The following is a 21,515-nucleotide window of genomic DNA, read 5'->3' as shown; positions in this document are numbered from 1 at the left end:
AACTTTTTGCTTGTTGTCGTCTTAGCCAGCAGTAGCTTTGGTCCCATACCCATTCATTATCGGCATCTGAGATTCTAGTCTAATTAACTTGCCCCCTCATGTGCCTCTTTATGAGTTTCATGCATCGTAGGGCTTTTTCAGGTTGATGATGAAGAGCTTCAAGACGAACCATTGCAAATAAGGTAACACTTCTTTGTTCTTAAGTCTTAATTCACCAAAATACCATACCAGTTCTGCTTGAACTTATGTGAAAGTGGTGATCGTACTGGTCACTGTTGTCTTCCTCAGATTTTTACAAGTAGGCGCTGAATTTTTAGCATCTCCAGTTTAACTTAGAAGCACTAAAAAGGCTGTGCTTTTATTTAGTGACGCTCGTTCAACATGCACATGGTCCATTGAACATTCTGCTCCATGCGAGATATTGCGATTTCTGGCACTAAGTGTGCCAACATTAATGATAGGCATCCATAAGATTTCTTTGGAGGGAGAGGGAAATGGGTGGGGGAGCACCGCAGGCTGTACATAGATATAGTTTAGAATTGGATTATTTAATTAAATCGTAATGTAAAGTTGGCAACAACCATCCTTGAACTTTGAAGAATGTGTTGCCTAGATTAAAATGAAAGTTCATCATATCTTCGCAATATGGCCCGAAGACCTGTGGTCCAATCGCATATTAATCTCGCAAACACTGTGCAATCACACCTGTGTTTCTGCATTCTTATACATGAGAAGACTTGGGTGTCCTCTCCAAACATTTAAAATTTTATTTCCAAGCCCTCTGTAAAGTCTCATGTGCTTCCAAATTGATTTTAAATGTTTAGTTACGGCTGTTTCATCCCCTGGTTTCCATTCCTCTAGTTGAGCCACATTGGCTGATAGCATCCTTTAACTTTCTATGCTTCTACATCGTGCTCAGGACTAAGAATAACAGTAGAATTCTTTTTTTTTTATCCAAAGAACTGCACTAAATGCCTAACAAAGATGTTCCCCTGCCTGTATCTACTATTTATTTTGCAGGATAATGGATTACGACACGTACAGTGCTAATGATGCCATAGGAAAAGTATACATAGATCTGAATCCACTGCTTGGGAAGGACGTTGGGTCCACTTTGTCTGGATGGCTTCCCATTTATGACACTATGCATGGTGAGTTAGCAGCCCTGCTGTCCTACCGTCGTCTTGCTGAAAGGAAATGAAATGTGGAACAACTGTCAAATAGCTCTTGGCACGGCTTAGTTGACCTGTCCACTGTTTTGTTGTCCTTTTTTGCTTGCGTTGGTCTCGGCACTTGTTTTTTGGAGTAGATGAAGGAACTTTAAATTATGCTTTGATATCATTTTATTGTAAGTGTAATTTTGTGGCTGTGTTTCAGGTATTCGAGGGGAGGTCAACCTGGTGGTCAGAATTGATCTCTTCAGTGATTCGAATAGGTACAGGGAGTCTTCATGTGGTGTGCGCTTCTTTTACAGTGAGTATTAGGCTACATTTTGAATTTTCATTCCTGGTGGGCAAATATTTCTTACATATTTTACTCCAAGGCTACAGACAGTGTCACTTTGTCAAATTCGTAAACTCGGTGAGTTTGAAATTACAAAAGGTTCCCCAGGTAGTGCCTGTAACATTGGGATGTGTTCTTATATTGTTTATGGACTTTGAAGTCAAATTTCTAAACTCTGTACTGCCTGAAAAAGGGGAAAGGTTGCCTTGGCCTGACCACTAGAGTACTCTGTTGGCGTGATTCACTGAGGCAGCTTTGAAATGCGGAAATTTTCTTTGCCTCAATTTTTCAGGTAGTGGCATTCCGCAAGGCTACCATGCTCATGCCATTCTTGGCTTTGTAGAAGAACTCGTCGTAAACGATGATCCTGAGTACAAGTGGATTGACAAGATACGCACTCCAAGGGCGTCGAATGAGGCACGACAGACGCTGTTCTCCAAACTCTCCGGTACGAAATAGAGTACATTTGCCGTATCTCATGTGGTTTATACTTGGCTTGTAAAGGGGCAGTAAGGTGGCAGTATCAGCAATATGGATAGTACTTTCAAGATTATGGGCTTTTTAGCAGTAAAAAATAATGCACTGCCACCGATTGCCTTAGTCTTTATTACGTTGTGGCTAGGGCTGCCAAGATTACCCATGCTGCATTCTAAGTACTTTCATTTTAATTCTGCGTTCGGGCTGCTGTCTTCCTTGCTGAGGCTTAAAATCCATTTCAACATACCGTATTTTCACGCGTATAACTCACCCCTGCATATAATCCGCACCCCCACTTTCAGTCAGCCGGAAAAGAAAAAAAAAATCCTCGCGTATTGCCAACACATTTGATACAGGCAAGGCTGCACCAAAGCCACTGCTCAAGCACCACATCACATACTATGTAGACAGAAAAAGCGTATATATAGTAAGTAGAAGGCACTGACTGCAAGGCGAAAGTCACAGTTCACTCAGTGACACTGCTCTTGCTAGAGCTATCACTTGAACCACAGTCCTCACTGTTGTACACAAGGTCATCATCTTTGGTTCCATCCATGTTGTTTTTTCTTCCTTGTCCTTGTATGTTTTGCGCAATCGCTGCCATGGAAGGCTTAGTCAGTGCTACTGCGTAGGAGCTTCACAGCACAACGCACATTGCTGTGAAGCTGCACTAAAGGAAAAACCCCGCACACTATCCGCAGCCGCCTTTTTGCCACTAAAATTTTCGCATTTTTGGTGTGAGTTATACGTGCGAAAATACGGCATTTTTTTGTGCTTCTTTATTTCTTTTTCTCTCTCTCTTCTTTCTCTTTGGTCAGCTTGTATTATGCTGGTGGGTTATTGCACTGCTCTTTTTCTCTTCTGTTTAGGGGAAGTTCAGCGGCGTATTGGGCATAAAGCTTTGGAGCTTGGAGGAAACACTGTTGTGGCGTGAGTTTGCATTTTCCCACTCAGGCGGGGTGTGCACTGCATTTTACATCTTGTTGTCAGTCGACTTTTGCCCTGAGCTTATGTGAACTACCTTATGTTTTCACTGGCCGTGGAGGTTCAGTCGTAAAGGCATTCTGCTGCTGCGCTTGATCATTTAGGGTTGTTAGGCAGTCAAGGTGTTTTTTTTTTATTTTCTTTTTTTAATGAAAGCCAAAGGCGAAAATGCCTATGTGTTGAGACTTTGGCACACGTTAAAGGTCCAAATTAATCCATAGTTCTGCACACTGGTGTGCTTTTTAGTGCGGGTTGCGTAAAAAACAAAACAAAGATGTCCTACAAGCTGTTTATTCGAATTTATAACGTAAAGATTTTATAAAAGTATGTAGCGTGAAAGGCATGAATAAACTTGAGAACTCAATCCTGACGCTATTAACTACACAAAAGATGAACGGCCATAAAGCATGTATGTGCAGGTGGCTAGCCTGCATCCAAGTGTGTTCCTTTTCCTGCTCTTTGGGTTATAAGTAGGGACGTTTTTGGACAGATATGACTGACCAATGTGACCCCATCACAGTTTTGCAAACAGCTAATAAACAGATGCCCAGCATCCTGTTCAAATCTCGCCTACATAGGACCCTTGGGCGATGCTTTCACCACTTCAGCGCATAAAAACATTTTGGGGTGCTAAATAGTAGTGGGAAGAAAATGTTGAAAACACTGTGCATGTCTGCTGCAGACCAGGCCCCAGTGGTGCCCTCTGTTTGCAGGTACCGGCAGTGCTTTGACCTCGAAGGGGAGTCAGGCGTGGTGGTGCGGGGCATTGGCACTGCCGTTACCCTGGTGAGGATCGGCCACCCACTCAGCCTGTCCCCACTGAAGGAAGCACTCAGGGAGTAAGTGTCCCACAGCATCTAGTTTTCAGGGCCCCGTAATTCATGCCATGGCAAATGTCTGGTAAAAACAAGGTCACATAAATCACCCACAAAACTCTTCAGACCCTGTGCTGGTTTCTAACTTGGTTTATGCAGTGTGGGAAGCTACTGGGATCCGATCCACCACCAGTTAGAAAGTTACACCTCCAAGGTGACCCTGGCTTGTTTTACATAATTTTTTGCATTTGTTTAGGATGGAAGCGTTAAACGAAGCGTTATACAGGTGTGTTCCACTCACTTCGCTCTCGTCATTTGCGTTTTGTTGCGTAACGTAACGTAATGAGTAGGGGTGTGCGAATATCAATTTTTTAATTTCGAAGCGAATTCGAATAATAAAAACAAAGTTCGAATCGAATCGAATATTTTTCGAATATTTTTCGAATACGAATACTTATGGTTTTTTGTAAAATTAATGTTTTCACCATCTAGAGACACAAAAACTGCAACTTTATTGCACAACAAATCGCACAAAGTAAAATTAGGAATTACACAATACCATTGCACTCAACAGATCAAGGTCTGCACTCACTTACATGTTAACATGGAGAAAGGTTAACTGCTCGACATGTTCGGGGAGCAGTGACAACCTCCTGCTCGTCACCACTTTACCAGATATCGAAAACAGCCGCTCACTTGAGACACTAGTAGCTGGCGTGCCCGAGCCCATGCACATTGCCGCGCGCTGATACAGTAAAATCTTGATTATACTAATCTCGCGGGACTGCGAAAAATATTCGTATCATCCGAAATTCGTATGAACCAACACAGACCAAAAAATTTAGCGCTGAAAAAAGTTTTCGTTTATTTCTTTTCCTACTTTAGCGTGAAGAAATTCGTGATTTTTCTGCTTTTTTTAACCTCCGTGTCGCAAAGCAGTCCTTTCTGGAGCACGTAAAGCTTAGCGCTCGTCTGCTCACTCGGTGTGCCCAAGCTCGCTACACCAGCTACACGGCTACACGCCGCAACAGCCAAGCGTGAACCGCATGGTGCGGTTTTGCACGCGATTCGCTCGCCTCGGCTCTGCGAGCGCTGTATTTTCACGCCCACATCGACGATTTCGCGCCCGCGGTAGCGCCTACCTCGGTCAGAAAATGACGCAGTACGCGCGCGGCAGAATGGAGGAGCCTGACTACTTGCGATGAGATCGAGACAGCCGGCTTGGCTCCGCCAGAGACGGTTAGGCTTAGCACCCCGGCAAATATTTTATGGGCGCTTTCACTAGCGGCGCGGATGATGTTTTATAGTACCGTTATCGCATGAATTATCAGCTCCTTTACCGCACAAGCAACTTCGTGTCTCCCTTGAGCCGCATTTTAAAGAGCGGTTAGAAGCGGTCGCTCGAGCGCCCGCGCCTTCGCGGCTGGAGCCGACGCCATGTTGACGTCGCCGGCCGCGCCGCGCGCAGCGTGGGGGTGGTTTCGCGGCGGTGTCAGCGCGTTGGGCGTGCGCAGAGCGTTTTCGCGAGCAGAAAACAACAGCCCGGCCGTTTCTGGAGAAAGAGTGACTAACAGGGGAGCGAGAGCCGTCACTTGCTCGTTCAGCAGTCGGGTGCCTCGCCGGCTCGTTCGTACCTTCCGCCGGGCCGCGCAGGTCCGTTCGGAACAGCCGAAAATTTTCCCATTGCAAACGATGCAAGTTCGCCGGGACTTTTCGGAAATTCGTATCATCCCGAAATTCGCACCCCCAGAATCGTATCAACGAGAGTCCACTGTAAATAAACACCGATACAGACACGCTCTGAATTTTTTTTTTTTTTTAGTTTTGGGTGGTTCGAATATTTCGAACAATAAAAGTGTCGTTCGAATCGAATCGAATACCAAAAAATTCGAATCGAATATTCGAAGTTTCGAATATTCGCACACCCCTAGTAATGAGACAAGGCAGTTGGGAACTTTGGTCTGGGCTCTAGAAATAGCAGGGGGGACCTACTAGTCGAGTTCGCAGAACAAACAACCTACATATTATGAATACCTTCTTCTGCAAACGGCAGAGCCGGAAGTGGACGTGGAGGAGCCCGAATGGGGAGCATAAAAATGAAATAGACTTCATATTATGCGATAACCCTGGCGTCGTGCGGGATGTGGAAGTGCTCGGAAGGGTAAGGTGTAGTGACCACCGTATGGTAAAATCTCGAATTAACCTAGATTTGATGAGGGACCCTAACAAGCTAGTACGAAAGAAGCCGATTAACGAGCTAACAGTAAGACATAAAGTAGAAGAATTCAAGATCGCGCTGCAGAACCGATATTCAGCTCGTACCGAGGAAGCAGAGTTTACGACACAGGAAGCCAGCGACAACCTTACACGCATTATCACAGCGTGTGCAGTAGAAGTCGGGGGCACGATGGCTAGACAGGATACTGGTAAACTTTCCCAGGAGACGAAGGATCTAATTAGGAAACGGCAAACCATGACAATCTCAACCCCAGCTGACAGAATGGAACTAGCGGAGCTTTCGAAGTTAATCAATAAGCGAAAGACCACTGACGTACGGAAATATAATATGGAGAGGATCGAATACGCTGTAAAGAACGGAGGTAGACTGAAAGCAGTGAAGAGGCGTCTTGGCATGAGGAAAAATTAGATGTATGCACTTAAAGACAAGCAAGGCAATGTCATCACAAATAGGGATAAAATAGTCACAGTAGCCGAGGAGTTCTATAGGGATCTGTACAGTAGCCGGGACATCCAGGATAATGCCGAACCAGAAAGTAGTTCAGAGGAGATAGACATCCCACCAGTAATGACAGACGAAGTAAGGAAGGCTTTGAAAGAAATGAAAGGGGGCAAAGCACCTGGCGAGGATCAGATAACAGCAGACCTCTTGAAGGATGGCGGCAAAATTGTACTTGAAAAACTGGCAAACCTGTATACGCAATGCCTAATGACCGCAAGTGTACCGGAATCTTGGAAGAACGCGAACATCATACTAATCCATAAGAAAGGTGACATGAAGGACTTGAAAAATTACAGGCCGATCAGCTTACTGTCAGTCATCTACAAGGTACTTACCAAGATAATAGCTAACAGAATTTCTGCAACCTTAGATTTCAGTAAACCTAAAGAACAAGCAGGGTTCTGTAAAGGCTATCCAACAATGGACCATATTTACACGATCAATCAGGTGATAGAGAAGTGTGCTGAGTATACTGAACCCCTATATATAGCCTTCATAGATTATGAGAAAGCATTTGACTCGGTTGAAACCTCAGCAGTCATTCAGGCATTACGGAACCAGGGTGTAGATGAGCAATATGTAAGAGAGCAATATGTAAGAATACTAGAGGATATCTACAATGGGTCCACAGCTACCATCATCCTCCGTAAGGAGAGCAGTAAAATACTTATAAGGAAGGGCGTCAGACAAGGAGACACAATCTCCCCAATGTTGTTCACAGCATGTTTACAAGAAGTATTCAGAACATTGGATTGGGAACAGGTGGGAGTAAGGGTTAATGGAGAATACCTAAGTAACCTCAGATTTGCTGATGACGTTGCCTTGTTAAGTAACTCGGGGGAAGAATTGCAAAGCATGGTTACCGCACTGGACAAGCAGAGTAGAACCGTGGGCCTGAAAATTAATCTGCAGAAAACTAAAGTAATGATCAAAAACCTCGGGACAGCACAGTGGTTTGAGATAGGTGGCGAGGCAGTGGAAGTGGTAAGCGCATATATCTACTTAGGCCAAGTTGTGAACCCAGATCCCAACCATGAGGCAGAGATAATTAGAAGGATCAGAATGGGGTGGGGTGCATATGGCAGGCATTCTCAGATAATGAATAGCAGCCTACCGTTGTCGCTGAAGAAGAAAGTGTATGACAGCTGCATCTTACCGGTACTCACCTACGGGGCAGAAACTTGGAGGTTCACTAAGAGGGTTCAACTTAAGCGCACAATGAAACGGAAGATGATAGGTGTAATATTAAGGGACAAAAAGAGAGCGGAGTGGGTCAGGGAACAAATGCGTGTTGAGGACATATTAGTAGAAATTAAGAAGAAGAAATGGACGTGGGCAGGGTATGTAATGTGAAGGCAAGATAACCGTTGGTCATTAAAGGTAACAGAGTGGATCCCTAGAGAAGGCAAGCGCTGCAGGGGTCGGCAGAAAGTTAGATGGGCAGATGAGATCAAGAAGTTTGCGGGGATAAATTGGTCACAGTTAGCACAGGACCGGGGTAATTGGAGAATAATGAGAGAGGCCTTTGCCCTGCAGTGGGCGTAGATAGGCTGGTGGTGATGATGATGATGTAATGGGCCTTGTTTTGTGCAGTTGATGTGTCATCATACACCTTCTCGTAGCTTGTCTGTGAACCAACCACAAAAAGTAGTTGCAGCAGCTTGTACGTCTCTCTGTACTGGGCCACTCTTTGCTCTGGGTAATTTGCACAGCACTGACCTTTGCAAGGGTTTAATAAAGAATGTGTGTGGGGCTGTTTTCATGTTTATGTGTCTCAATTGATTCACAATTTTCTTATAGGGTGCACCATACTAATAGGCACTACATTTTTTCCCCTTCCAAATTAAGGCTTTGCAGTATGTGCTGTTGCACTAATTAATTATTTAATCTAATGGGGAAAAACGAGGGAAAAGAAAAATACTGGGATTGAGGCTTAGTTTTGTTTTAGGAACTGTCACTACTTGTGTGTGAAGTAGGCAGCATGGTTATTGGGCAGCCCTTATGTAGGATTTGGGGCACTTTTATGGAAAGCTTTTCCTTACATTCTTAGTTTTCCTGTTCGAAACATTAGTGACACCAATTTCGTGAAATGCTTACACAATTTTGTTACGCGATCGTGGTTTGATCTCTTGCTTTTAAGTTCTGCAGAATAGTATAGATTTTAGTGCCACATGAACTTTCGGGGTGTAGTTGATTGCGAAGTAAATGTACGTTTTGTTTAGCTTTACTGGCACCTGGCATGATACTGAAGACGAGTGGGCGACATTTTAGAGGTGTTCTGACCAATTTCGAAAGCTGTGGCCACCCCTCTATTTTGATGCTGGGGCCACATTAAATGTAAGTTACAGTACAGCGGACTCAATTTTTGCCCGACTTGCAACAGGAAAACGATTCATGTGCCCCAAATCTGCCTTTTCTGGGCCTGTTGTTGTAACATTTTGGCGTTCCTGTTTAATGAATGAATTTTACTTGCTTCGAGCTGCACTGTTCGTGCACAACTCTCCCTTCGCTTTATTATTTATTACTATTATTTTCTTTAACAAAGTGCAGTTTGTGAAGTGTAAAAGTGATGTCGTGTGTGACCCCAGTGTGTACCTGCCCTAACCTCATTCTGTGTGGGTGATTCTTGAGCTGTAGTGGGCGGTCGTTGAAGCAGCTCCATGTGCAGGGAGCTGTTTTGGGGCCCCAGTGAGATTGGTGGTAGCCCTGTGCGAGCCTTGCGGCCATGCCTTCTCCTGTTCACTCCTGCTGCCGTCTGTGTTGCGTGGTTCCTTGCTTCCTGGTTCACCCGTTGTGTGTTTCCATTGTGGTGCCACGCATGGCTGCTTGCGCCCGATGTCGTCTTGTGTGTGGCCGTGTGTACCTCTAGCACCTCCCCAGTGGCCACGATTACTTGCATGAGTACTCGGGCTTTCCAAAGCGCCCCAAAGCACCCCACGGTTAGGTCATGGACATCCTTAGTGTTTGATGGTGCTTAATAACAATGGCTTTTGTGTACGTGTGCACTTATCGTTTTGACTATGTTCTTAGCTGATGGGAAGGAGTATTTGTAGTATTCTAAATTTTTTGAATTAGTAACTTGAATTTTAAGCATAAGCACTTTCTTTCTGTTACTTTAAACAAATAAAGCTCGGCTGGGACAAATACATGGGGCATGTGTTCCTTACCAAAAAAAATCATGCACCCATCCATCAGAAGACGGTGCTGGTTGAACGCGAAGCTTTCTCGTGAAAGATATTTTAGTGGTCATCTTAGTTATCCAAACCGCTTCAACCATGTCGAAATGGAGGTATTTCCACATGGTCAACATGAAGGGACCCAGGTTCGATTCTGGCCACCGGAAGCGTCTTTTTCTTTCAATTCGACGTTTTTGCATTACAGACGCTATCAGCGAGAACACTGAAGCTTCACTTTGAAATACCAACCTCACCGTCCTGGTTTAGGAGCCAAATTTGAAGCGTGACATTGGTCTGTAGCAGCAATGAATAGTGTTACAGGTCGAAGGCATACGACTACGATTCTTTCTGTTGAGGTAGCATGGTTGGCGATTGGTTCACAGGAGAGTTGCCTCTGTTCTGATGACAAAGGGCCAAAGGCCAGACTTAACTGTTCAATACATGGCAAGTAGAGAAGAGCAATGATACTGGTAGTAGCACTGCATTGCTTAAAACATGACAACCCAAACATGCATACGGGCGAACATAAATACTCAGAACCCACAATCGTCAACAGGTGTCCAGTGTGTTGCACATGGCAACGAAAATTACAAATACACAAAACACTTCCTATTGGTCCTTTAATAGGTTCCCGAGAAGCCAATGCACACTGTGTGGGTGCACACGTTCGCGGCGAGCCGGTTCAGTGCATCGCAGGGGGTCACAAAGAGGTCACGACTCACGTGATGCGCTGTCTGCCCAAAATGGCGGCTCCCAACTTGCCAAAACATGTGCAGGCGAGGTGTAGGGAAGCAAGGGTCCCCACAACCGTGCCAAAGGAACGGGGGTGGTGAGGAACGACCGCCTTTTGCTTAAAGCTTGCTGGAACGCGCCTTTGCTAAACCCGGTTTGTATCAGTTCTTGCAACGGTTGCAACCGTGACTCGCAGGCCCCGAGCAGGGGGCACAGTAGCCGGCTGCCAGCGTGTACCAACATGAAAGCTCCTGATGAGCTGGCTTCACCACCACACGTGGAACTTTTGCGCATTGCACAAAACTTCGCAGTAGCTGGCCTATCTCACACACACAGGGCGGCGGCAATGCCTCTTGCATTAATTCGTAACAGCAGGAAATAGAGAGAGAGAGAGAGAGAGAGAGAGAGAGAAAGAGAGAGTGAATAGTGAGAGTGACAGGAAATGTTGAAGCATGTAAAGAAGGGTAAAATTGTCATTGCATCACAGAACATATGTTCCTCCTGCATATGCTGATAATAAAGTCGAAATTTAGTTTATTTGCACAGTTGCTGCACTCCGGCAGCTGGGGAATCTGTGCCCCATGTTTCCTGCAGTTTTACACTAAGTTTGCTGGTAAGCATGTACAGAATAATAATGCTTGATAGAGAAAACCAGAAAATAGAACCGCTGCAGAAATAAAAAGGGAGGGAAAATGGCAGTTTGTTTATCTATCTTCTCTACATATAGCTAATTGCTCTATTCATGTTGCGCCAAAATGTTGAAAGAAATCTGAAACTACGAGCTAGCCAAAATGATAGAAACCGTTGCACACTAGTAAAGCAGTGATTGCATTAACTTGTTGCTGGAAGTGTAGTAATTGTGCCAATGTTATGTTTAAGGTGAGAAAATACCATTGGCTGGCTGCCAAAGTTTACTTTCTGCTATTATACTGGTTTTTACATGCCTGCTGCTCCCAAAATAAGACCCACATTGCGTGACACTTATGCAAGTGATATGCCACTGATTGAAACAGTAACGAGCGCGTGATAATATGGCTCTGGGCAATTTTTACTGTTGGTGCTTTGGATACTTGTTTACGAGTAACATTTTAGCCACTGATGGGCGCTGACTAACTGGTGGCATGCTTACTGTAACCCTTAGAAGGGAAGTTTAGCCTTTGATGGACTAAATTTTTTATTGAGATAGTAAAAGTGCAGCTGTAGACTTGTCTCCATTTCAGCACAATTCTGCAAAACTGTCTCAACTGAGCATGGCTTTGACATCTGGTATACATGTTGCCATTTCTCATGAGTAGCAAGTGCTGCTGTTACTCTGAACTGTGTAGCAATAGCTTATATTATATAGGCTTTGATTTTAACTACTGATGAAACTTGTGGCTTGGTCATCCACAAGATTAAAACTGTTCAGTAGTTCAGCGCAATCAGAAGGCTATGTGTGGGAAATTTCACTCGTCCAGGTTGAAAATCCCATTTGGCATCGGAATATCAAAATGGCCTGTTGCTTCCCCTTCCCTGGCCACAATACCAGTGTGTCAGCACCCTTTGCGCTGCTGGTGTATTCAGTTGAATCCTTTGCACAGCTGGCACCAAAGGTGTAAGGGTGAAGCGGGATGTGGTGGTGGTCACGTGTGTAGCATGCTCTTTGTTTGACGTCTGTATCTGCCCCTTCTTCTCTCTCTCTCTCCTCTCTCTTTCTCTCCCCCACCTCTCTCTCTCCATCTTCCCCTCTGTCTGCCAGCAGGGAGCCCCTTCCCCTTCCCCCGCTGCCGCCTCCGGCCCTGCAGAGGCCGGCGCCCCTGCGTCGCTGTCACACCCGCATGCCCTCGTCCCCTGCCTGGCTGTGCACGGCCCCCCCTTCCCCCTCCCCCTGGTGCGCCCTGCCCGCGCGGGGCCCCCCCTCCCCCCGCCCCGGAGGGGGCTCCCCCCAGGGCCGGCGTGGCGGCCGGGGGGGCCTGCTGGCCTCGGTGCAGTGCCTGCTGACGCAGGGGCCCAGCGCCCTGCTGCCGCCCCTCGAGGGGTCACTGCGCAGGAACCGCTCGGACACGCTCTGCCCCCCTCCCAGGTCCCCCTCCGAGGAGTCGCCCCCCCACCACCCCTTACCCTCACCCCCGAGGGTGACGCCCGTGGCCGCGCTACCGGGCATCCCCCTGCAGAGGGCCTCGGACCCGGACCTGCACGCGGGGCCCGCCGCCACCGCCCTCAGTATGTGCCGCCTTCCTTCTCTGTGCCTCCCACGACGAGAGCTTGGCTGGAGGGGCTCCGCAGCTTCATAGCTTGGAGGGGAGTGTTGACTGGCTGGAGTGCACTTGTGGAAAACAGCGTCCAAACGCTCTGGACAGGCTTGCTGAGTGGTGACTCATAATGGGTCAATCTCTCACAGTATCACAGTATCAAAGAAGAGAAGTAGGGGTGTGCGAATACTGAGTAGTAATTTTCAAATCAGATATTGAATCGAACCCGGAACAGAAAGCCAAATATCGAATCAAATATAGCATATTATTTATTCATTTATTTATTTATGATTTTTTTTTGCAGGCCTCCATTTTTGATAAGTTTTTGTGCAAGAACAGAAGCTACTTGGCATGTTTGGGAGTCGTGACATTCTTTTGAAACCCAAAGAACACACTTTTCAACGCGCTTCCAATCTGGAGGAGGCACGTAATGCATTTGAAGAAAAAAAAATTGTGCCCTGGAGTTGCTGTTCTGCAATCATAAGCAACAAGTAGACAGCGCCTCATACCCGCCGCGGTGGCTCAGTGGCTAAGGCGTTGCGCTGCTGAGCACGACGTCGCGGGTTCGATTCCCGGCCGCGGCGGCCGCTTTTCTGATGGAGGCGAAAAGCAGAAACGCCCATGTGTACGAGATTTCGGCGCACGTTAAAGATCCCCAGGTGGTCAAAATTAATCCGAAGCCCTCCACTACAGCGCGCCTCATCGCCTGCGTTGCGTCGGCGCGTTAAACCCTACAATCAATCAATCAATCATCATTAGACAGCGCCTCATAATTTCAAAGCGAGCACTTTGCAGGCATGAACAATATGACATGAAAACACGGCACTACTACAATCACGGATCACGATGAGGCACTTCAGAAGCACATCAGGAGCATGAAGCACAAACGATGTGTTGTTGAAGGAAGGCTCGCACTACTACAGCCGCCATGCACAAGCCTGCGCTATCCCCTGTGGTCTAAAGAAAACTAAAGAAACACACACTAAGCATACCCCAAGTGCGTTAAAAAAGCCAGAACTTCTTTTGATTTTAAATTAACGGAGGCATTGTCAAGAACAACAGAAGCGGCGGCGATTGCTTTAACTGGAAGCTGCCCTAACATGTAAACATCCGGTCGCAGTATTCATAATGGTGGCCAGAGCCAATGGCATGAAGGAAAGATCTTATTGATGGAATCACAAATTGCTCCATGCAGCGGCGGGATAACATTTACGGCCTCTGTGAGGAGCACTCGTCGAAAGCACGATTTGGGTAAAACTTGCCGACTGTGTACTAGCTGTGCATTAGTGTGGGCCGATATCTCTAACTTTCGCAGAGCCGTGCACTTTCGGAAAATCAAATAGTAGGTAGAAACTTCCTGGGAGGTATCTCCAGATACAAGGAAAGCTTTTTACATAGTCATCTCAGCTTTGAAATTTCACGTGAATACTCTTTTAAAGACTGGTAAGCTACCTAAGAATACTGAGCACACCTCTGCTCAAAATCAGAGTTAAGAATTCAGTCAGTGTTGTAATGATAAAGTAACAAAGTTAGGTCAGCTTAATTTTTTTTGGTGCTTTTGTTTTGCCATGAAGCGAAGCTGCAATTCTGTGTTCCTCTATGCTCTTCTGTGTCCTTTTCCTATTGTGGTGTAAGAGTCAGTTGACTCAATTCGCTCAAAATATTCGGTCAATCAAAAATGAAAACTGAGAGTGTGCTTAACACTACGGTTTCATGTCATAATATATGGGGGGAGAATATCCCGTCTCTCCTTTACTGGGAACCATTCCACTGTGTTCTTTTGGGAGACCATGCCAAAAAAAAAAAAGCAGAAGCTTGGAAAACAAATTATCTCAGCTTATGTTGAGCTCTGCTGTTGTGGCAGGAGCAAGCTTTCACATTGTAACTATCGAGAAAACGTGAGACCCACCACGATGGCTCAGTGTCTAAGACATTGTGCTGCTGAGCCCAAAGATGCAGGTTTGATCCTGGTCGCAGCGGCCGCTTTTCAGGCAAAGGTGGAAGGCGAGAATGCCTGTGCGTTGAGATTTCAGCGCACATTGAAAATTCCCAGGTGGTAAATATTAATCCAGAGCCGTTTACCATGTTACACCTCATAGCTTAATTGCAGCACCAGCACCTTAAACCCCCAGAATTGGAATTTGAAGGAATATCAGTGGGGCTCCACTGTACCAGAGTCCTTCAATGCTTTACTGGTCACGAAACTTCGGCGCTCGCTTCATATAGGGACCGCGCGCGCCACTACAGGCGCCACCGCCGCACGAAGGTCATCCAGCCGCCGCGCGTGCGGCGTATTTGCCAGCTCTTGGCGTGCAAACGCTCGCTGCTTTTAGTGTTTGCGCACTGATTGAGTGTGTGTTTTTTTTTAGTAGTAGTTGGCGATAAATAGTCCAGTTATTGTGTTTATCACCTGCCTTCAATGGGGTTTTATTTCTCCAAGTAAGTTACCGTAGACTTCGGCCGCGAACGGCAACGGCTTCTGTGTGCTCTGGCACAAGCGCTGCGCCGTCGTGTTTACGGACTTTAAATCTATATTGCTTCTTTTCTTAAAGCAAAGTTGTAAATACCACACATACGGTAGCTGTGTAGTCACGGACTGCTGCGGGCCTATCGATAATACAATAAAAAAACTGAAAGAAACCAAGTGCGCGTCGTTCAGACTACGCTTAATGAATCCGTTGATTGCTCTGGAATGCACAGAACGCTAAAAGAGATAGCCCAATAGTATTGTCGTTTCGATGAGTGGGTACATACTTGAGAACACCTAAAAACGCTGCATAAACGCCACGGAGCAAAATACGGATAGATATATGTTGCACCATGTGTCTTTCTGCTTCCACGCTTTGCAATCCTTGCAAAAACATGAAGCGAAAAAAGAACAATGAAACTGATTATGTCACACGCAACAAAAAATTTCAATGTTACGAAGGGAGACAAAAGAGCGTGGTCCAGCGTACAAAAATTTATTTTTTCGCGCTGTGATGTGCAGCACAGGGAGGAAACAGAATATTGCCACGTAGCCAAGAACGACGCAAAGCTTTTCTTAACGCAGCGAGCTAGCGATCTCCTGCACTACAAAAGACTAGAATGAAACACAAACGTCCAATAAGCAGTCCGCAGTGTGACGTGAACAGATGAACGTCGATAAAGTGAGTTGCCTGGCGTTTGCTATGCATGCATTACTCTCGGAACGTTGCTAATTTCCGATCCATGGAAATAGGATTGAGAACATTGTCGAAGAAACAAAAAATCAAGTTAGCGACAACGTGGCACCCTTTCCTTATCAAACAATATTGCCCGACGGGACGTACGACAAAAAGAGCAAACGGGCGCTCCGGTTGAAACGCCAGATAAGAAACCGGAATCGGCCACGCGCGGTTACAAAACAAACAAAACGAACCCTAAAAGATAATTCGCGGAAATATGAAAAGTAAAAGCACAAGGTCGTCCCAAAGCTTTATACACGAGAGCCTGAGCGCAAGGTAATACAAGTTTGCAAACAGGTAATGAAGCACCGCAACAACCTGACTGATATGACAAAAATCCGGCTTTAAGTTAGCCTTGTACATTTCTAGGTCCACGATGCTCTCAAAAGGGTACATTGCTTTTTCCATTCTCACACACAGTGCATTTCCACACACTGTCGCACACTTATAAACGAAGCTCAAATATCCCCTTGCTTGCCTTGGAATGGCACCCCTCCATTTCTCACACAGCTGCCCGTCGCTGGGTCAACAAAACAAGGAAACATTTTCTGTGGTATCGTTGTACAAGGAACGACATCCCGGGACGCAACACATGTTCGGCATCGTCGTTGCACTACTTAAGTCGCATCACAAGATATGCACGTTACAATTTTTTCCCGCACAAAACAAACACAACTCGCCGCGGCTCCGCCGTTCGAGCCAGCGCAACGCCGCCCGAGGAGTGACCTCAGTGAGAGGGTGGCGCCACCGCGCGGCGGCCAAACGCAGCATATGAAGCTCTCCCATTGAGTTACGGAGCAGTTTCGTGACCAGTAAAGCATTGAAGGACTCTGACTGTACCTAGTGTCATGCCCCCCCGGTTTGTGACTGCCTTTCTGCACGATGCCCTTCTCAAGGCACTTCGTGGTTGTGGCCCGGCCCCTGACTGCACTAAATCCTCTGTGGCAGGTGCCAGCTCTGGCAGCAGCGCTGGTGGTGGGTCGCGGCAGTTCATCAACAGGCCTGCCTTGGCACGGGAGAGCCTGGAGATGCTGGTGAGTTGGGGCTGCTGGATGTAATCGCCTGGTCTGCTGTGCACGTGTTGGCTGAGAGTGGCAGGGGAAAATCGCCTTTTCTGAACATCGCGGAAGCCTTGCTATGACTGAGAAAAAGGTAGTCCATGCAATAAAAAACAATTTGCAACAGGGCAAGAACAATAAGTACTACCTGCTGACTCCTCCATTCCTTGGTTGCGGAACAAAAGTTTAGCTGTATTATTTATGTATTTATTTATTTCAAAATAACCCTAAAGGCCCTCCGCTGGAGGGTATTACGTTGGGTGTACATTACTATCACAATGGTAAAACAATAAATCGAAATGTAATTAAAACAAAACAAAAGCAAAAAGGGCAAAATAAATGACAGTGCATCACAAAAAAAGGGATACACTCGCAGAGGAGACACACACACAAAAAAAAGTTCTGGAAGCACCATGTCAAAATTAATACGTCGTCACAGGGACGTTTACTAGCGTGCGGAAAGAAAGATAAGCAAGAAAAAGAAATGGAAAACAAATTTACAAATGAGGCAGTAAAATGGTGTTAGGTTTGCATATTTTTGTTTAGAGCATCTGTAAATTTCGAGACATTTGATTCGATGACAATGTGGGATGGCAGATTATTCCATTTGTTGCGACCGAGTGGGGGCACCCGATCCGAGCTCTGTGGCCTCCGACATACGAGTGGTAGCATGTATGATGCGGGCGGCCAGCTGCTGTTGCAGCCGTGAAGAAGTCCAGAAGCTGTAGGCTAACGTAACTGTTTACTTCATAGCGAGAGGCGAGCCGAAGCCAAAAAACAATGCCCCGACGGGCGAGGTTACAATACAGGACTCGAGCAGAGTGACAGCATTGATTCGCTGCTCAAACAGGAATGGATTACAGTGTTTGGGCAGCTCTATTTATACCCAAAAGCGGTAACGGTCAAAACGCCATTAAGCGGCAACACGCCACGAACGTCACCGATACACAGAATGCTCTTTCCAGAGTTCGTGAGTCGTCGGTAGACTCGGCGCACGTTGAGTCCGAGAGAGGGGAGAGCGGAGGACTCCGCTGAGATCGCGAGGCCTCTGTGTCCTTGAACAAGTCTCGACGTGCCGCTGGCAACCGCCGGAGTTTAAAGCGCGTTGAAAGCGAGGCGTCTGGCCCGGCTTGTCGAAACTTGAATGATGAGTCACCGACATGGTGGCGCCTGACGGCTGAAAGGCAGTGGCTTCGCCGCACAGCCGAGGAGTGATGCGGGAAAGTACGGCGGCGCTGGCCGATTCGTAACACATTCAATCGTGGTTCGAGGCATGAATAATTGAGCAAATGCAAGGGAATGACACGTGATGCGTTTGACTTTCTGTGGATGATTACGGCGCGGGAAGATGGCTGAAGGTTCACCCATGAAATCATTATGGAGAGACGCATGATAGTAAAGTTTGTGAAATAGTGTTAAACGGCATACACAACGAAGGACGTAGCTGACGGACGTAGATTAGAGCTGTGTGCATAGGGTGCCTCTGCACGTTGCTCATGCCGTCTGAAATGCATGCGGCATACTTGCCTGTGTGGGTCATGAAGACCTCTTTTGGTTGGCATTTGCAGGAGTACCCCTTCATCACGATGAAGCAGTTTCCCCATGGATTTATTCAAAGCATTGGAGGTGTCGTGTCTGCAAGATCTGTTAAGCTTTTGGACCAAATAAACAACCCAGGTACGTTGGACTTTGATGCAGGCATATTGATTGCGGTGATCGGTGGTCACTTGTGGCATAGTAATGCTGGTGGGCAAGTCAGCTCTGCTTAGTTGGGAGCCTTGATAGAAATATCCTTGGGATTTTTTTTTTCTGCTTTATGTTAACTTTGTGCATTAAAGCTTCATAACAAAGCTTTGTTCACTGCAGTGCTTTTAAAAACGTCAAACAGCAAAGCTCAGAGTTCTTTTCATACTGCGTAGGAAAGCAACAAATATGGCCCTTTTTTTTTTTCCTTTTTCACACTGTGGTGGGGGGTACCATGCTGGCCAACAAAAGGTTGCCACTACCAGTTCTTGGTTGTGAGCAGGCTGTGTTGTGCCATGGCACACGTGTTCCATCTTCTGCTTTCTCCCCCCCCCCCCCGTTGGCAGATGAGCCAGAGACCCGGGATGCCTGGTGGACAGAGCTGAGGAAAGAGATTCGCTCCCATACCCGCTCTCTGGGCTGCAACGTGGTGCTAGGCTACAATGAAACGACAAACATTTGGTAAGGATGTGTAGCCGTTGCCTAGTACAGTTGAACCCCGCTACAACAAACTCCGCGTCAATGAAATATTTCCTGTTTCCTGTCAGCTGGTCATAGAAGTCACTACAGCGAAGTCCTTGCTACAACAAACATTTGTCGGGCTTGTTTTCGCTTCAGCAAAAGTTTTGCTCAGTGGGGCTGGGCTTAACATGTGTTTTACGATGAAGTAAGCTCTTAAAACAATTTCGTTTAATTTTTAAGTAAACTCTGTAAAACTTGTCAGTCTTGCTGTTTTTTTCCCACTGATTTGAGATACTATGCCAATATTTCTTGAGTCAGTCAATTAGTTCCCAAGATAATTAGTCATTTTTGGAGGAACAATAGACACAACAGTGTTGGTCATAAAACTGTAATCTTCATGTCTTCTAATAGCATGAACACTGGTGAATGCACTATAGGAAGTGGTTTTTTGATGCATCGCTTGGAACTAATTTTACAGCTCAATAAACTTCGGTGTTTGAAATCGGCATTCAAAATGGTTCCTTGCCACTGCTACCACCAAGGTTTACTGGGGAAGCATGCAAAAAAAGAAACGTGTCATGTCTCAGAAAGAAAAGCAGGCAACTTCCAAAAGTTTAAGGACTACTTGATTATTTTACTGACACATTTGCTTCTCCAGAGTGGTTTGTATTTATGTTGTTGGAATGAATGGGTTGTTCTTGCAGTATCAGTGGTTTTCACTGAATTAGTGGTTCTGTAGCAGCAGTGCAGATGGACCAAACTCCCTCATTTTGGCTGTCCCCTGCTATTTCTGTTCTGCATGGCGCCTTCATTAGCTGAAGCAGTGGATTCATATTGAAGATTGGCACCGCTGGCTGCTGCCACATCTTCTCTTTATGTGACTGATTTTTGCCTGCAGCTGGGGGGGTAGTTGTTTCTGGTTGTACCATTTCTGCACTTGGTGGCCTTGTTGAAAGCAAGTGGCGTGTCTCCTCTGCCTGTGCAGTGACGAGGTGGTGATTCTGTCGGCAAGCGGGACGGCGGTGCTGCTGAGCCCCCTGGTGGACCGGGACATGAGCAGTGTCTCCTCAAGGCACGCGGTCATTCCGGCCCCCTCCAACACGGACAAGGAAAAGGCTGGCCGCTGCACGGACTCCGGTGCAAAGGTCACAGGGGACAGGTAGGGGTCACACCTGTCTTTTTGCGGAGGGAGATGGATACGGGTGCTTGAGCCTTGAGCCTGCAAGAAGATGCAAGATGGGCTTGCTGCGTGCGCAACTGTGGAAAAAGAGGAGAGGCATTTGTTGGTTAATAAGGCCTAGTCCAGAAAACAAGTCAACGTCCATTTTGCCATAGGTGAAGTGGTAAAGCAGTTCATTTGGTTTTCATTTTATTGTGCAAGCACTAAGTGGGTCAAACACTAAAAATCTGGGTGCATGCTCTGCAGGAGTAGCCACGTGCTGCAACAGCAACAAGCAATGCTAAAAGCAAACAATTACTAATGTGGGCAACAGCGACGAGCAAAAGATCTCTAGACTGTCACCTGGAGCCTCCATCGCTGTCGCTCACTTGCGGGCTGCTTCTGGTTGAGCCAATAGCGGCGACAGCGAAGGCCTATCACTGTCACTGTCGTCGTCCCTGGTGGCCTGTGTATCAGTTTTCCCGCTCGTCGCTGTCGCCCACACTGCCCCTTTGCGGCACCCACTGAGTTACATTTTTTCGCATTGCTTGTACATGCCCTCAGAGATCTGGTGGACAATGCTTTGTAAAACAGCTAATAAACTCAGTCAGTCAGTTAGCGAAGTTAGTGCGCTCGTTTAAATTATTGTGGAAGCACTGAGGGGGTTGATCACAAGAAATCTATGCATTAGACAGTGGAATATGTGCTTTGTCTAATGCACCTGTGTTAAAGAAAACACGACCCATTTGGACCTGTGATACGATGGAAATGAATGAAATGAGGCTTGCTCGTGCACCTAGAATGAATTGGCATCAGATTGTACAAAATTTTGTTTTAGTTCTTGGGGTAAGTATACACATTGAGTGTTTAAAGTTCACAAGAAATTCCAAGTAAATTGAATCTAAACTCCAATAACAGTGCTGCCCATACTTCTCATTCTTCTTTGCGATGGCATGTAGGGGATGTAAAGAATCATGACTTCCTGGCTGCAATGTTGCATCTTATCTCTGTATGCTGATGGCTGTGTGCGCTGATTCGACACACAGATGCTCAGCTGTTAAGGCTGCGTGAATCGGTGGCTTAGCTGGCGTGGCCTTCCTTGCAGCTTTGATGAGTCGGCAGCCAAGCTGGAGTGCAAGCTGTGCCACATTCCCTACAGCGAGACGAGTGTTCCTTTCCAAGCTCAGCTGGTGAAGTGCGGAGTCTGCAGGTGAGCACTTTCAGTCAGG

At 46.4% G+C, this 21,515-nt stretch overlaps 1 protein-coding gene across 3 annotated transcripts in view; it reads left to right on the top strand.

Moving 5' to 3' along the window:
* LOC144174009 (C2 domain-containing protein 5) overlaps nt 1–21,515 on the top strand; it is a 55,388-nt gene that overhangs the window by 2,232 nt on the left and 31,641 nt on the right. For 2 of the 3 annotated variants that reach the window (XM_077702410.1, XM_077702409.1), the window contains exons 5-16: nt 142–182; nt 1,021–1,151; nt 1,378–1,473; nt 1,796–1,951; nt 2,850–2,910; nt 3,678–3,803; nt 12,490–12,629; nt 16,813–16,898; nt 18,491–18,599; nt 19,013–19,127; nt 20,113–20,286; nt 21,392–21,496. In XM_077702410.1, coding sequence (XP_077558536.1) covers nt 142–182; nt 1,021–1,151; nt 1,378–1,473; nt 1,796–1,951; nt 2,850–2,910; nt 3,678–3,803; nt 12,490–12,629; nt 16,813–16,898; nt 18,491–18,599; nt 19,013–19,127; nt 20,113–20,286; nt 21,392–21,496 — 1,340 coding nt within the window. Of the gene's footprint in view, nt 1–130; nt 183–1,020; nt 1,152–1,377; nt 1,474–1,795; nt 1,952–2,849; nt 2,911–3,677; nt 3,804–12,489; nt 12,630–16,812; nt 16,899–18,490; nt 18,600–19,012; nt 19,128–20,112; nt 20,287–21,391; nt 21,497–21,515 lie in introns of all 3 variants that reach the window. The other variant, XM_077702411.1, reaches the window with a different exon arrangement.

Source organism: Haemaphysalis longicornis, unplaced genomic scaffold (genome assembly GCF_048455015.1).
Source record: "Haemaphysalis longicornis isolate Haplotype H1 unplaced genomic scaffold, Haemaphysalis longicornis Haplotype H1 scaffold_3, whole genome shotgun sequence".
Lineage (NCBI taxonomy): Eukaryota > Metazoa > Arthropoda > Arachnida > Ixodida > Ixodidae > Haemaphysalis > Haemaphysalis longicornis.
The sequence above is the reverse complement of the archived record's forward strand: the minus strand, read 5'-3'. Positions and strand labels throughout refer to the sequence as shown.